Source organism: Convolutriloba macropyga, chromosome 12, assembly GCF_964194025.1.
Source record: "Convolutriloba macropyga chromosome 12, txConMacr16.3, whole genome shotgun sequence".
Taxonomy (NCBI): domain Eukaryota; kingdom Metazoa; phylum Xenacoelomorpha; order Acoela; family Convolutidae; genus Convolutriloba; species Convolutriloba macropyga.
In genome coordinates, this window is record NC_134479.1 from 41,767,796 (window position 1) to 41,784,253 (window position 16,458).

Here is a 16,458-nt window from a genome sequence, read left to right on the forward strand (position 1 = left end):
TGGTTTCAGCATTCTTTAAAGTGCTTGATGTGTTATGTTCCTAGGGAGGCTTAAATTTAAAGTAAAATGGTATTTCAACGTTTCTGACCCCACAATTGTGATTTTTTTTCACGTTCTTTCGTAGTTTTTTGAGGTTTCTGTTAAATTGGTTCGAAATTACCGCTGTTCAAATTTCGTAAAGGCTTTGTGCCAGTATTTCATATCATTCCTGGGGTATATTTTTTTGCTAATGCCAGTTTAAACAATAGTTTTAGTGAATTTTGCAAATTTTTCTTGCTGCTTGTTTTTTGTATGTGCGGAATTTTTGCTAGCCTGAATTTTTGCTACCAGATTTTTGCTAGCCTGGAAGTTAGTTGTTCGGTAAGTTTTCGGAAGACAAATTTGGTTCTGAAGACAAGCATGAAGAAATTAGGCAAGTTTGCATTTTCTTATTCCTTGTCAAGTTTTTAGTTTTTTCTCCATTTTGGTTTCTGAGCTCATGTCCTCAATAGAACATTTTTTGAGCATCGGTCTGTTTCCAGACGCAAAGTTCTGGCAATTGTTTTCTCGTTTTTCTAATGTCCTGTTGTGCCTGCCCCTGTTTTCCTTTTATATTTTAAGCAGGTTGGTTCTAAGATGCCACGTTTTACCCAATTGTTTTTTTACCTTTACGATTTTAACCCTTTGCATTCAACACGCTGATCTCAAGCCTATCTACAAATTAAATGCATTTTTTTTATTTTTCAAAGTTTTTTGAAACTTCTTAATTGCTCTCAAATGAGAAGCAATTATTGTAAACGTGTGTGTCTTTTTACGACTCGAAGAGGAGAATTGAGATTCTACATGTTTTTTAGCTGACGGAAGTTTGTTCATGACTTGAATTTTGACTTTTTTGGAGCATTTACCTCCGTTTTTCCTTGTTAACTTCTGTTTTCGAACATAGTACTTTAACAATAGAAAAAATGTATAATTAGGTACAGAAAGGTATAATTTTACAAAAAAAAGTCATCTTTGAGAACTGCTATCGATATAGCTTTTCGAGATCGTCGTTTTTAAAACAGAGGGAGAAAATCTAAATAGGTTTTTCTCAGCACTATTCGTTTAAGAGATTGGTGTAGAAAATAGAGCAAAAAATTATGTGAGGAAGTATCTCAAAACGGCAGTTTTCAATAATGTGACAACGGACTGCCGAGGTTGCAGTAATGCTTCATTTAAATAAGCAAAGGCAATGATCGAGTTGCATGATTTTGGTCTTTTTTGTAATTATAGAATATTCATTTTAAATTGCTTATTTTTTGGTGAACGCTTATTCGTGCGGTTGCTTTTTATTTTATCAACAAAGGTTATATTGATAATAGATAGATACGTACAGCATCCGGCGGTCAAACATCGAGGTTATCAAGCGTCTGTGCTATTGCACTAATTTATGATTGCTCAAAAATTGACCTACTATTTACACTAGTTTTGTCAATGAGACAGATCGCATTGAAATTTAAGATAGAAACAAAGGAAAATTTTTGTAGTAATTTCAGTTAGGTTAAATGGAGTGTTTTTATCAAATCTTTGAAGTTTCAAGCCTAAAAATTAACAATTCAAACTCTATAGCCAACAGTTTTCAAAAAATCAGTAGTTTTTCTGAAAATTTTGTTTAAAATACATTTTGATCGATCTCTCTGTTTTCTGCTTGTTAAAAACTATGATAAGAACTATTTTGATCTCTCTCTAAAAAACTTTTGGTAAATTGAAGACTGCAGTCAAACAAGAGCTCTCAAATTTGCAAAAATACTTTGAAAATTTGGAACTAAAAGCAGAGAAATGTATTCTTTTCCAAACTCTAGAGATTCGTAAGAAATTCTCTTTCAATCGGAACTAACTCTTTGATTGTTTTCAAAACCATTGGTAAGTGAAGAACCTATTTCATTAAATGAAAAAATCTTTTATTTTTTGTTTGTCTTTTTATAATGTCCGAGCAGATAGTTCGAACTAATCTTCTTTAGTATAATGAAAATCAGATGAAATTGAGAGTTAGAGAGTTTATGGATTCTCCGGTCGTAAAATTTAATACTTGTTCATAGTTTTTTGAAAACGATAAATTTTTTTTCCACTTCTATATTTTGAAATTGCTCTTCGAATTAATCTTTTTCAGCCTTTGGTGGGTTCTGTAGATTGAAAAACTAAATCCTTCTTTGATTGTCAAAAAGTTTTTTGAAAAGGAAGAAATTTTTTCAGTTCTCATAAAAATTATAAAATTTTCGTTTCTCTTTAAAAACACTCTTAAAAAAGAGGGCCGAAAATTAATTGTTACTGATAACCAATGTTTCTCAACGTTACCAAGAGACCTTACGAGCAGTATTCACCTTTCCTTCACATGTTAAAAACAACTAGAGGCAGAGCGCAAAAACCGTCACAAATATTAAAACAATAGAAAATTACTAAGTTAGAAAATCTTGCCAGAAGTTGGTCTTTTAAAAATATTCAAAACGAGAACTGTGTTTATTGACGGAACAAAATTTCTGCATAGTTTTGAAAGAAAAAACTAAAGGGCAGAATATGCTCATGAAATATCGGAAGTGACAAAATTATTCGAAATATTTCAAAGAGTTCTTCTGATTTTAGTGTCAATTTCACGATTGCCGATACAATTGCCTCAAAAAGTCCACACCAAGTTTTCCAGTAAAAAAATCAAGACTTAAATGAGCGGTGAGAACCTTGAGTAAAGAAAGATGACAAGAAAATTTTATTTTTTCTTCGATGTCGGTGTTTGTATTTGTGCCCACGCGCTCTTGTATTTGTATATAAATGTTTGTGTTGGCAATGGAGGTGGTCTTTGAGTGTGTGTGTGTGTGTGTGTGTGGGAGAGGAAGTTCTTAGGGAGAATTAGTTGCTTTAAAAATTGGACTAAAAGACGTAAGAGTGCAAATCTGTCAGAAATCATGAAAAATTAGAAAAATTAATTAATATTTGCTACAAGTTGCGTCTTTAAGTTTGTCCAGTAACAAAAAAACCGTTTTTAATCTCACTGGTAAGACGTTTGTGAGACAATGAAAAAATGATTCTCTCGTTATGCTCATATAACATCAAGATTGAAAAGAATTCCAAAAACTTCAAAAATAATGGTGCGAAGTTCAGTGTCAAAATTACAGCTACCGATATAATTGCCTTAAAAAGTCCACACCTAGTGTTTTTGAAAAAAAGACCTGAATGAACAATGGAGAACCTGGAGTTGTAACAAATTGACTGGGGAAAATTTGATGTTGGGCTTTGTATTTGTGTTGGCATTCGTTGGTTTATGTGCTGTGTGAGTTTGTTTGGTTTTTCTGTGCACTTCCTTTTAGAAGTGTACACTCCTGTTTATATGATTTTTCTGTACACTTCCTTTTAGATTGTACACTTACTTTTCTAGATTTTGTTTTCTTTTTTGAAGAAGACGGCATATTTTTTGGTTCAAACAGTATAAGTTGTTTTCTCCAATGCAAACAGGTTGCTCTCGGATAGTCCCAACGGTTTCTCTGGCAGAATTGAAAAATTGTTCTGGCAACCTTGTAAGGTATCTTTTTTCAGTTCTCAAAAAATTATCAAATTTCCTATTTCTTTAAAAATACCTCTTTAAAAAGAAAAGGCCAAAATTTAATAGTTCCTGATAAGCAGTGTTCCTCGACGCTGCCAAAAATTAGACTTTATGATCAGGTTTCATCTTTCATATACATGTTAAAAACAACTAGAGGCAGAGCGCAAAAACTGTAACAAATAAACGATAGAAAATTTCTGAAATTAGATTATCTTGTAAAAATTGCGGTTTTATTAGTATTCAAAAGCAAAACTTGTGTTTAAAAATTGAACAAAACTTCTGAGTTGTTCTCAGAAAAAAAACGAGTGGGCAGATTATGCTCATGAAACATCAGAAGTGACAAAATAATTGAAACAATTCAAAAAGTTCATTTCTGATAAGTGTCAGTTTTGCGATTGCCGGTTCAATTGTCTTAAGAATTACAAACCGAGTTTTCGAGTAAAAAAGTCAACACATAAGAGATGAACGGTGGGAAACCTTAAGCAAAGATCAGATGCCAAGAAAATTTAATATCTTTTTCGGTGTCGGTGTTGTATTTGTGTGTGCGCGCTCTTGTGTTTGTGTAAATGAATGTTTTGTTGTCTGCAATGGAGGTGGTCTGTCTGAGAGGGAAAGAGAGTCCGTGTGAGGGGGGGGGAAGAGCTATATACTGAAATGGTTTTTTCAGTCAATTTTGACCGATCGATATATTCAGCGTAGAGAGTTGTGAGTTATATCATTAAAAACCCGTCCAGCGTAGGATATGGAATTAAAAAGATTTTTTTGAATTTCTTTTTCTAGAGCGAGTTATCGGGGTTTAAATTTTTATGAATATTGAGACTGATTTGCGATATTTTTATTCACATTTTCTCGAAGTTTTGCCTAAAATTTAGTCAATTTTGCTGAAATATGCTAAAATTGTTAACAATAGTATTGTTGATTTGATTTTCAAAGACAAAAGTTTGGTTGACTATTTTGATTAATTTTTGGCTAAAACGTCGGCTAAATGTTTCAAAATTGGCCTTTTTCATCAAAAATTGCAAAATAAGCTTCTTTGGTCAAGTTTGATTAAATTTGCCAGAAGTACAAGCCCCAAAAACCCGTAACGCATTCTTTGTTAACTCCAAAGTGGGCTAGCCCTAGTTCCACTTCCTTTGAGTGTGCTCTTGAAGTTAAGTTTTGCCGTTTTTTGCTAGCTTTTCTCGATGATTATCAAAATCGCAGCATTGAACTTTGATTTTTGTTGTAACAAATTATTTATATCTATACCACTCGAAACAATTAAGTGTTCCTATTGGACGAACACCACTAACGCAATTTTTGTAGACTCAAAAGGGGGCTATTTCTACTTCAACCTCCGTTGCGAGTGCTCTGTAATTAAAACTTTGCGGTTTTATGCTCTTTATTCGTTGATTATCAAAAACGCAGTAATTATCTATGACATTCGAAAAATTAAGTGTTCATAATGGTCAAACAGCATTAGCAAAGCTAGTTTTGGTCCAATCTTGAACTAATAAGTCCAAAAATAATTCGGATTATAATCAGTCGGTCATTTTAAAAAAAAAATCGATCTTTTTTTTGTTTATTAAAGAAGCCAATTGAATCTATCACCAGTGAGCTTTGATTTGAATATTTTCTAAGCTCACTGGTGATAGATTCAATTGGCTTCCTAAACAGTTCCAAAATAATGTATCTAGTTTTTTTCTCGAAGGCTTATGGTCGTTTTGACTTTTAAAATTAATTGATTTTTGAATAAACAATGGCTTTTTGAATTATGCCACTCTTTTTTTTTATTAATTTGGTCAACCTGTAGCCTATTGTCAGCAAAGAAAGGATGCTACTGAATTACTTTTTAATCTTTATTGCGGTTTTAAGCGTTAAGTTATTTTTTTCTGGCTTTGATACAATCAAATTTACAAAGTTTTTGACATTTAGGCATTTGTCCAATTTTTCTCGTTTCTTCACATTTTCACATTATTCACAGTTCACATAACACGTTACTGGTGTTCAAATTAAGGCGCAGTTAAACAAATCAAGTTCTTTAAATGTACAGATTAAGGTTTGAACGGCTTCGACACAAATTCCTCGAAGTTTGTTTTTTTTTTCTTTTGTCTTTAACTGTCTTTGTCACTTTGTCTTTTATTCATATGAAATTTCCTGGAGAATGACAGGTCTCCTTGGCATTAACGGAGGATTAGATGAGCATATATTCTGATTTGAGTAGATAGCTGATGGCTTTCATGACTTTGAAAACAATTGTTTAAAAAACACTTTTTAACTTTTTTTGTTTTAGTGTATTTGTTACCTGGTCTCGTTATTTACAGATCACATGTGAGAATATTGGCGCAAATGTAGAAAATCAGAAGTTTTTAAACAATTGGCTCTGACTTAACTCGCTCTGACGCGGGTATTTCGCAAAAAAATGAGTTAAGTTTTGTTTCTTGTCTATTTTTGACGTTCATTTTCTGAATAATTACAGGTCTCAAGGGCTTTGGAGGAATAAACGAACCTTTCTAATTATTTTTTATCTAATGGCTTTCGTGACTTTGAAAATTGTTATTTTCGAAAAACAAAGTTTTTCTTATTTTATCCCTTTCTCTTTTTTGTAAACTTTTTACGTAGTCTCATTAATAAGAGGTCTCATACCACATTGTTGGCATTCGAAGAAGGCGCTTTCGAGGGGAAGGCGCTTTACGGCTTGACAGCGTTTTCTCACAAGTTTCAATTGAACTTTTCTTTGTCTCTATTTGTTGTTTTTTTTGTAACCGCAAAAAATGAGCAAAGAATGGCCTTAATGCCCTCCTATATATGCATCGGTGATAATAAAACATTTGGATAACTTCAGTTGATATCTAATTGTTGCATTACTTTGAAATTAATTGTTCTCAAAAATATAAGCGAATTTATTAATTTTGCTGTTTTTGTACTGTTTTCTCTAATTGTAACCGAGGCGTAATATGGACTGTTCCCATATCTTTCTAGTAAAGTTATTTTCTTCAGTTGCAGTTTTATCTGACGCTATTTTGACTTTGTTATTAAGTTTTAAAAAAATTGGACATAAAGTTTTGAATGTAAGTATTGTTTGTTGTTGTTTGAGTGTGTTGTTCGTCTTGCCTCGCTTTCTTAATAATGGCAGATTTCATCAGTCTAATGCGGCTTTTTTTTACTCCATTTAAGTATTTGCGTTGGAGGCGATATTTTTGTTCTTACACCAATTTTTTTTGAAAGAATACTTGGTTTTTGGAGTTTTTTATCTGTTCCTCATTTGGTAAAAAAAATTATGCCAAAATGTGGATGAGCGGTGTTCGGAACTTTGTGTGCGAACGCACATAAATGACTCTCTTGTTAGTTCTTGTTTCGACCCCACTTGTGGGGGGAGGAACTATATACTCAAATGGTTTTTTGGTTAGACAGTTTCGGCCGATCGATATATTCTTCGTAGAGAAATGTGAGTGGTATCATTAGAAAGCTCATCATGCGTAGAATTCGAAATAAAAAAGATTTTTTGGAATTTATTTTTTTCAAGGAGTTATCGATGTTTATTTTTCATGTGAACACGGGATATTCGGTTCACTTTTGTTCACTTTTACCGGAATTTTTGTTGAATTAAAATTTTTTTCTCTGAAAATTTTAATTAAAAATTACATTTCACGCCTGAAAATAAATCAATTTTTTGTTCTTAATAGACGAAAGGCAATAAAAAGAGTAGTTCTGGTCTCAGGGAAGTTTAATTTAAAAAATTTGAATTCTATTTGAGAGCCTTTTTTTCACATTTTTTTTGTTTTTTCCAGTCACCTAGAGACCAGTCACCTTTCATACCGAGGTTCCGTTAATGAAAAACCTCATTTACAATCAAATGAATCCAATGAACAAAATTCTTTATGAGGTTTTACAAAATTTTTAGAATCCTATGGCATAAACTGGTTGATTAAAAGTGCAATAGGTTTTGTAATGAGTATTATGTGAACCTATCTAGTGCTTTGAGTGGACAATTAACGGCTGTTAAGACTTTGAAATTAAATCTTCGAATTTTGTTTTTAATATTAACTAATCATAAACCTACTTTTGTGAATTGTAAGTCAGTCTCAGTAATCACTGGACCCCCTCCTTCCTACTGCCACCAAAATTAATCTCGTTAGAGGTTTTATCTTCTAACTATTGGTTGACTTCAATGCCACAAGATTTCAATTTTTTTAAATTTTTGGACATTTCGTATTATTTGTTCCATTTGAACTCTTATCCTGTTATCCCAATATTAATGCCTCTCATTGGCTTAGAAAAGGTTCAATGGATCATAGCTAAAGTTTTCAGGGAAAACTTTTGGTTTAAATGGCTTCGACACTTTCTTCTCCCACTTTTCTACGAAAATTTTTGCCTGTATTCGTTTTTTTTTCATTATCATAAGACATGTTTTGATGCATGAAAGACATCCTTTTACTCAAATCGTGGCATAACTGAGCGTATTTTTTGACTTCCGTTGAAAGCTTTTGAATTTAATGGCTGTTAAGTCTTTAAAAAAATTTTTTGAAAACTTGTTTGAACATTAATCAATCTTAAACCTATTTTCTTGAACTGAAAGGTTCAATGGATCATAGCTAAAGTTTTCAGGGAAAACTTTTGGTTTAAATGGCTTCGACACTTTCTTCTTGCACTTCTCCACTGAATTTTCGGTTTTTGCCTGTATTGGTTGGTGTTTGCATAGTCAGTGATATGTTGTAATGTCTTATTGATTATTTTTGAATGACAAACTTTCTTTTTTGTCACATCTAGGCATAATTTAGTTTATTTAATAGCTTCGGTTGAAAGCTATTTAATTTTAAGACGTTGATACCATGAGTTTTCTCAAAAGTTTCGTGGTCTTAATGTTTTTTTTATTGCCATACGACTTATTGTGATGAGTTATCGATGACTTATGAATGAAAAATATCATTGCCCTCCCATCGAGGAAGAACTAGTGTGTTTATTCAATTTCATTGAAAGCTATTGAATTGAATTGCTTTGCCAATAGTCGTTCTCTAAAAAACTTCGTGGTTTTAATATATTTAAGTTTGTTGTTTTTCAAGTCATTTTGTAACAATAAAACCAATCCCATTGCTGCTAAAAAATGATTGAAAATAGTAAAGTTTTTACTGAAAAGTTTATTCTCTAAAGGCTTTGACTCTTCTCGCTTATTTTTTTTTGAATTGCTGTTTTTGTTTTTTTAATTCTTTAGGTAGCCGTAAAATGCTGACCGGTCTCATAAACTTGTAATTGCCGATTTACTGAATGATGTTACCCGAAGCAGTCAGTTTATTGCGAATAGTCGTAAAGTTTGTTAATTTATACATTTTCAAACATTTTTCAAACTTTTTAGTTTTTTGTTGTGCTTTTCGTTAATTTGTATCTTGTTCTCGTCATTGAGAGGTCGCAACCAATTCCTTGAATTTCAAAAATTAACACGTCTACTGATATTATGTCTCAACTGATGTTTTGTTTGATGGACAAGATGCGTTTTCATAAAAATATTGTGAGTGGTGTATTTGTTTCTTTTTCTCATCTTTTAGCACATTCAGGTAATAACAGATCCCAATGATTTTCAAATGTGGCCCAAGTGAACAGATTTATTCTTTCTGTATAACTGAAAAAGTATTAATAGAAACTGAACTAAAATTACATAATGTTCAGATAATAGCTAATGAAATTAATGGCTTCAATAATTTGTGTTTTTGCAAATTGTTCGTAATTTTCGAGATTTTCTGCGTCTTTAGTCCGTTCCTATTGCTTAGTCTAACCAATGACAGGTCCCATTTGTTTCCTAATGACTTTTTAGTAAATTTATCAAAAATTCTTTCGTTATAAGCTAAAAATTTTTTAGACTTTGAAATTATTATAATCTATTAAAAAAATGTTGATTGATTTTTGATTTTAACCTCATTTTTTTTCTTCTCTTTGTCGAATTGTTACCTAGTCTCATTAAGGAAAACATCCATCTGCTGTATAGTTAGGAAAAGCTAAATTTGGTTTTATTTGATTGCATTTTGACGTTGTTACTAGGTGCTTTTTTAGATATTGGGTTTCTGCCGTGAAATTTTTGTTTTTGCTTATTTTAATGTTTGTTGTTTTTTTCTCGTAGTCTTTTCAATGGCAGATCTCGTGAGCGCTTTAATGAGGCATGGCATTATGTAATTCAAATGGTAGTTAGGTTTTGTAACTATTTTTTTAAAATCAAACATCTCTTTTGTTATCTCTTCATTTTGTTGACAATTAAGTAAAAAAAGTGGATGAGCTCGGTGGGAACATCATGTGCTAACGCACATTAGCGTGCCTCCTTGTTCAAATCAAAATTGTTTTATAAAATACAAGGCCTGCGTTTGCGCCCGGAATTATCCAGGCTTTACTGACTTGGAATCAAAAGAACATAGACGTTGTTTTGACAAAACACTTCCACTCCAACAAAATGCAAAACCTAGCCTAGCTATCAAAAATCGGAATACTCGGCTGATCAAGTTAAAAGAAAAACGAGATTAGAGTAGTTTCAGTGTTCCAATGAAATCTTTGTTTGAGGAATGCTAATTTTTCATCTTAGCGTGACTGCAACTCTAAAAGTAGTTAAAATTTTTGATATTTATTGGGTTGACTCTAAAGCAATGTATCTTCGAAAGTGATTTGCAACTCAATTGTGTTTTTTATTTATGCTGTTTATCATTATCATCAAATAATTCTCCTTGATAGTTTCAAACTGCGGAATTTTGAAACACATTTTTTATTATTAAAGTTTGGAATTAAGTGATTTTTATTTAAATTCTTGCGGACAGGCATTGCTTATAAAGAGGCAGCACAAAAACTAGCAGGAAAATTTTTGAACCAAGTTTGAATTTCCAACCTGCAGCAGTATGAGATTCGATCTTCACAGAATAGATTACTAACTCGCTTTTGTCTTTGTTGTAGCAGATTTTGGTTGAAGTTATAGTGGTTCGGTTTGTTTTTGGCATTTTTTGAATACAATTTAGTTCTTGACATTGGTTGCGCAAAAATCGATAATTGAAGTGAACCAGGCAATCAATTCGATCATTCTTTCGAGCAACAAAAATTTGCGGTGTCAACAATTTATTGCTATATTTCTTGAATTTCTCAGTCTTTCGTTATTCGAGTATTTTACCATCGATTTTTTCTATGTCTATTATTTTTTTCATTTTTGCTGGGTGTTTTCGTGGATCCACAAGAGATAGTTGTATACATTGGTGTAGACTCCTGGTTGTCGAGGTTCTGCACATCCCTTGCCCCACGAGACTACTCCTTGTAGAACCCACTGTCCGAGTAGTTCGCGAACTAGAGGACCACCCGAATCTCCCTGGCAACTGTCTGTTTCGCCCTCTTCGAATCCTGAATCAGAAGTTGACCAGTTGACATTTTCTGGCTCGTTATACAAATTTGTGAAAAGTTTACATCCTTACATTAGTAGAATCTACTGGTGGCGAAAACTTTTAGCGTCTGTGCGTGAGATTTTTCTGCATAGTCTTATTGCGTACAACTTACTTAGATTTTCCATCAAATGTATATTTTCTTATTTTGCACATGGTTTCGTAATTTAAGATCTTGCTATCATTTGAGTAAAACACGAAAGCATGGCCTGAAACAATAGAAAAGCATTTTACTACGTTTAGTGCCTGCCTGGATTGCTGAGCAATGTGAAAAATTATTAGGACGTTTTAACCTGCACATATCATGTTCTCAGTGACCTTTCCGTTGTACCACTCTGCCTTGTTGCAAGTGTCTCTGTCGATTACGGGAACAGACGCCTCGTTCAGAATGTTCTCGTCCATTGTGCCTTCTGAGTTACCCCACCCAGTCACAATTAGAGTCTCTCCCCCGTAGACTGGAATAAAGCTTTAAGTCGATATCACAAAATATGATATTCTAAGCGGAATGCGAGCACTAAAGTGAGCACTATCATAATTTTCTGAACCTCAGCTTTTGTAGAATTAAAATCATTAGTGCTTGTCTCCTTCTTGGAACTAAGATTCAGACTTAATCTTAAAATAAGATTAAGTCATTTACATTCATCTATTAGAGCTCTTTCATTTCAAGAATGTGGTGTCTGAAAAGATTGGCAGTTTGCTATGTGATTCACTTATGAGGCTTTTTTATTGGACTTATGCAGTTGGAATTTTGCATCGATCGGGCCTTATAGTGGTACTGATCTTTCATTATCCCTTTCTTTGCAGTTATTCTTTTTTTGACAAATCTGCCTTAGATTAACAACTTTCAGCTGAATTGTTAGCCTTTTTCTCGTTCTATAATTTTTTGTAAGAAGTTTGACTGTGTTACCTGGGAAGTATGTGACTGTGATTGGTTGGATAGTGTCCGAGTATTCGATTGGCTCTCTCAGCTCAACAATGACCAGGTCATTGTCCATCGTATTCTCATTGAAGTCAGGGTGCTTCTTCACCGACTGCACTCTTCGCATCACCTAGTCGGAAAAATTTTAGTTAACAAAATTTGCTGGTTGATTAAAACCTTATTGATTTGATTCATTGTTCTTTTCCTGGGTTGGATGTTTTTTGATGTGATGTTTTTCGATAACAGTTTGAAAATTATTGATGTTTTGGGTATACTGGAAATTGAAAAGATTGATACGTCCTTTTTCTCGACTTCTGAAGTTTATTCCTTCAAACCGGCGGATTTTTATACGTCTAATTTTTTGTAGTTCCTTAACTTTTTTGTCGAATTCTTTTACCGTTTTAAAAAATGGTGACTCCTAATATTTGGTGATAACTGCACCAAACTTAGTACATTTTTGGTCCTGCTTTTGTTTTTGAAGAATCATGTTGAAGAAGAAATAACTTTGTTTGCCCAACTAACCTGCCCTTCTTCGTTTTCTTTCTGGTTGTAATCTCCAAACACCAAAGTGTAACTGCTAGGACTCATGTCTCCGGGAAAACAATGAGCTGCCGAGATCACATACCTCTCGTTGTACACGGCACCCCCACATAAATGGATGTTTCCAAAGAACAGTATGTTCACCATCCACGGGTACGCGTGGGGTTCACTTTGAACTCCGTTGACAATTTTGTCCTCGATGGGACTCGAACCTCGGCCAGTGATGTTGAAATCAAAGTCGCTGCTTGGAAAGCGGAATTGGAACCCAATAGTAGGATTTGAGCTTAAAAGTGCCAAGAAGGAAATCAATTTGATTCTCAATTTCATTCTTTTAAATTGGGAAGTTAGAATTGTGTTGCAGTATAATATTTAAAGTTTGCAAATGTAAGAAATAAGCAAAAGGATTTTGAAACTGGAATAAATGAGGTTTTTGTTGCGGATGATGTTTATATACTCATTAAATCGAAGTTTTGACAAATGCTGCAATATATTAGTTCACAGATTAGAAGTCAAATCCATAAAACTGAAGTATGAAACATTTAATGGTCTGATAACGGTCAAATCAATATTTGAAATGGAACTATCTCAGTAGATCTCATGAACGTTGCAAGCTAGTTTAGAGTCTGATCATCGTGAGTGATTTGTACGAAAAAACGATTCTGGTCATTTGGGTAGTTTGATTTTGTAGGAGATTAAGTCTATATTTGTAACTCATTTTAACATAAAAGCCTTAAATAAGATAAGTGGAAATTTTGGGGATTATAAGTTCTTTTTATGACAAGTATTTTAATTTCAAGATGGGAAAGTCTTCGTTATTAGTGAATGCAGCAAGCAGTTCGAAGTTATTGAAAGTTCGTGGCTTAACATCTCATAATGCATCACTACTGAATCATTGCATTCGTCGTCTGTTTTTGTTCTGACCATATTTTATTAAACGTCACTTTTACCCAATCAGAAAAAAAAATCATGACTGTTTAAAAATAATGACCTGAGTGAAATCTGAATTTTTTTTTCCAGCTTTAATTGCTTGTGAAATTGCAGATGAATATGGCGGATGTTGACGATGTGGATGGTCTGTTAGAACCGGAGCTGACAGCAGAAGACATCGACCAAGCAATCCTAGCCAACACCAGCAGTAAAGACCACCACTCCTCCATAGGTGCTCACAGTGATGACTCACGCACACTCCTCACCGACACCTCCACCACAGGCGCACTAGAAGATCCCACCGATGACCCAGAACTCGAGGCCATCAAGGTTAGCAAATTTTGGGAAAACTTGAAAGAATTTGGAACAAGTATTGGTATTTTCTAATAAATAATATTTTGTTTGATGATCCGCTTCTTACAAAAGATTACGTAAATTATTTAAAACAATTTACCACATCATTGTCCAGTATGGACCGTTCTCAGAGCCTAAATCTGCGTCGGATCCCTGTTTCAGTGAGGATAAAATTTCAATGCATACATTCTATTTTTCATCGTGGTAACGTGTTATATAACAAATCATATTTTGCTATTTGTCCTAAACCGCACCGGGGAATCAAACAATAGATAATTTGCAAACTCGTGGTTTCAGGATACGGATTCGAAAGATCTTGAATTGCGAATTCCTCTTAATACATGGCTCACATTTACTGTGCTGTGCTTTTGTTTCAGGCGCGAGTGCGTGAGATGGAGCAGGAGCAGTTGAAGCTAAAGCAGATGCAGGATGAGGTAGAGAAGCAGATGATGAGTGCTGCTGCGGGGGGCGGAGGGGGCCCTGGAGGTGCAATGAACAGACAATTTCCAACTCAGGATGAAAAGATGGAAGCTGACCAAAGGTAAACACACCCACCTTCTTAGTGCTTAATGTCTAGCCATTTTAAGAGTTATCACGAAGTGTGTATCTTTTCGGAGGCTGTCTTCCGAAGACTTTTTTCTTTGATGATAAACATTATGGTAAATACTTCAGAGCTAAATTTAAGCACTGGTTAAAAATTTTCTTCTTAAACGTTTTTGCTATTACTAGCATCATCAGGAAATCACTTGTTCAAAACTAATTACAATTTACAATTATTAAATAATGAGTTTGTTTGGTAAAATGAAATTTATCAGTTCTGAGAACTTTCGTCTTTTGTCAATTCGAATAATTAATTAATAACATAAAAACGCGTTTTGTTACGCTACAATTTTTTAGTTTATCTTGAAGTTTTTCATCTATTTCACTTGTATGTTGTCTACGGAATTACATCTCGTACTTTTCGTTCTGTTTCCGAACTCAATTTTGCTATCATGCAAATTTCAAAGTCAACACATGTCGAACTAAAATTTTATTGTCCATTCTCTCACCCTGAGTTCGTCGCGCGTGTTGAGTGCGGGTCTGCGTTGCCTGATATGAAGCTCTTCAATTGTCAATTTTGGTGCGTCGTTCCAGTGATCAATTATTTTCCACTGGAATGCTTTCGAGGATCCACAGCATTCACTTTTAGGCTTTCCGACAGGTGACTCCAACTTCTGATTTTTATTTATCCTAGTGGTTAAATGTCTGCCCGACATAGGTGGATTCACTAGATTAAATTTCATAAGCCATGTTGGACTTTAAAATCCGATAAAAAGGAGATTTTAGTGGTAGATTTAAACTGGACTAGTGTTTTTACTGGACTAAAATTTTAGGCCTTTTTTCTTGGACCACTCTTTTGCGCATTGATTTCTTTGTTATCATTTTACTCATTGTGACGCAAGTTTGCTTAAAAAATGGAGACCTTGATTAATGGTGTTGTTTTTCGTAGCTTCTGTAGCTATTTTTGTACGACCAGAGTCTTTAGCATCCATCTGTGTAAAAGGTAATGAATGTTTTGGCTTGATCAATTTTGTCTGACCGACTTAGTGTTCAGTGGTCAAAAACAAGATAAACTGTTAAAATTTGAATACATTATGTTACTGTGCAGTACTTTTATGCAGAACTTTACTAGTCTTATCTATGACGCATCTAAATTAATGAAGTGGCATAATTTCAAAAAAATAGAGCCATTATCCCGTCCACGTCTATTCGTTCGGTTCTGGCGATGTTAAAAAAATTTCTTGGAAAATTTATTTTGTTTCTGTATTTTGTCTGACTGTAACCCTGAAAAATAAATGTTTTAGCAATTGAAAATCGCGGCTTCTTTTGGTTTATGTGTATGATTAAGTTTTGATTTTTCTGCAATTGGAGTGGTTTCCTGCTTTCTAATTCTCTCTTGCGATCACTAAGTACCGAGAGATGATTATTTGATTCTAATTTCAAATGGCAAAGTGAGGGGAATGTTTTCAAACAGTGGTAAAATTACAGGAATGCTATTTCTTTTCTAGTTAAGAAAGGTCCTTAGTTCTGTTTCTTGAAGCTGAAATGTCTGATGGTAATGCTCAAGGTACTGCTGTTTGGCTGGTCTTTAATTAAGTCTTGGATATTGCGAAAATATTTTTTAACACTGCCAATGTAAAATAGCATGCGTAAGCATCGTTCAGATATTTCAAGATAACTATGTGCTAGAATTTTTGGATAATTTTTTAAATATTTTGTTTAAAAACCGCCCGAGTTATACAACAGTTTTTGTTAATATTGGTTTTGTTTTGCTTTTTAGTTTGACAATAGGTGTTGTTTAGCGGGTTCTTAGATGAAATCTTGTCTATGGTGACCATGTGACTCATTCGTTGATATTTCCACTGATTTGACCGATATTACTAAGCAACCATTTTTTTCAGCGCTAACTTTTTTGTAAACGACGAAGAGTTTTTTTTATAAAAGGAAACAAGAATTTTAAAGTTCTATTTTTTCTTCCAAAACTGGGAATTTGAACTGATCAATTACTTGTCCATAAAACTCGTGGCTTTTTTGACTTAACTGAATCCAGTTTTTCCAGCCGCTCTACGGCATTTTCAGTTGTATTGTAGCTGAGCCGCTATTGAGTACAGCAGAAAATGGCAATTTAGCTGCGAATTTTTATCTGACTACATAGTTTCTTTGCCCTACTGTAAAGGAGCTAACGCAAAAGTGTTAGAGAGGGACAGTTGGTAATGGCTTTTGGATTCAACTTTTCAACGCGTTAGTATTGG

General features: G+C 33.7%; 2 protein-coding genes across 3 annotated transcripts in view; one reads left to right on the top strand and one right to left on the bottom strand.

Moving 5' to 3' along the window:
• Positions 1–16,458, top strand: part of LOC142350892 (polyadenylate-binding protein 2-B-like) — a 442,128-nt gene that overhangs the window by 413,878 nt on the left and 11,792 nt on the right. For both annotated transcript variants that reach the window (XM_075402893.1, XM_075402895.1), the window contains exons 2-3: positions 13,425–13,642; positions 14,044–14,207. In XM_075402893.1, the coding sequence (XP_075259008.1) occupies positions 13,427–13,642; positions 14,044–14,207 (380 nt within the window). In that variant the 5' untranslated portion in view covers positions 13,425–13,426. The remainder of the gene's footprint in view (positions 1–13,424; positions 13,643–14,043; positions 14,208–16,458) is intronic.
• On the bottom strand, positions 10,596–12,810 carry LOC142351162 (trypsin-like). Its single transcript, XM_075403277.1, has 4 exons — positions 12,368–12,810; positions 11,834–11,975; positions 11,220–11,381; positions 10,596–10,888 (listed from the first exon to the last, which is right to left on the bottom strand). Exons 1-4 carry the CDS (start codon positions 12,710–12,712, stop codon positions 10,695–10,697), a joined length of 843 nt encoding a protein of 280 aa, XP_075259392.1. The 5' UTR covers positions 12,713–12,810; the 3' UTR covers positions 10,596–10,694.

What these genes read in the sequence shown, in the direction of transcription:
- LOC142351162 (XM_075403277.1), bottom strand. Translation starts at nt 12,712, where the DNA reads ATGAAATTGAGAATCAAATTGATTTCCTTCTTGGCACTTTTAAGCTCA. An exon ending in CACAGTCACATACTTCCCAG is followed by an intron (nt 11,382 to 11,833) that starts GTAACACAGTCA and finishes GCTTTATTCCAG; the next exon opens with TCTACGGGGGAGAGACTCTA. An exon ending in TGAGAACATGATATGTGCAG is followed by an intron (nt 10,889 to 11,219) that starts GTTAAAACGTCC and finishes CTTCTGATTCAG; the next exon opens with GATTCGAAGAGGGCGAAACA.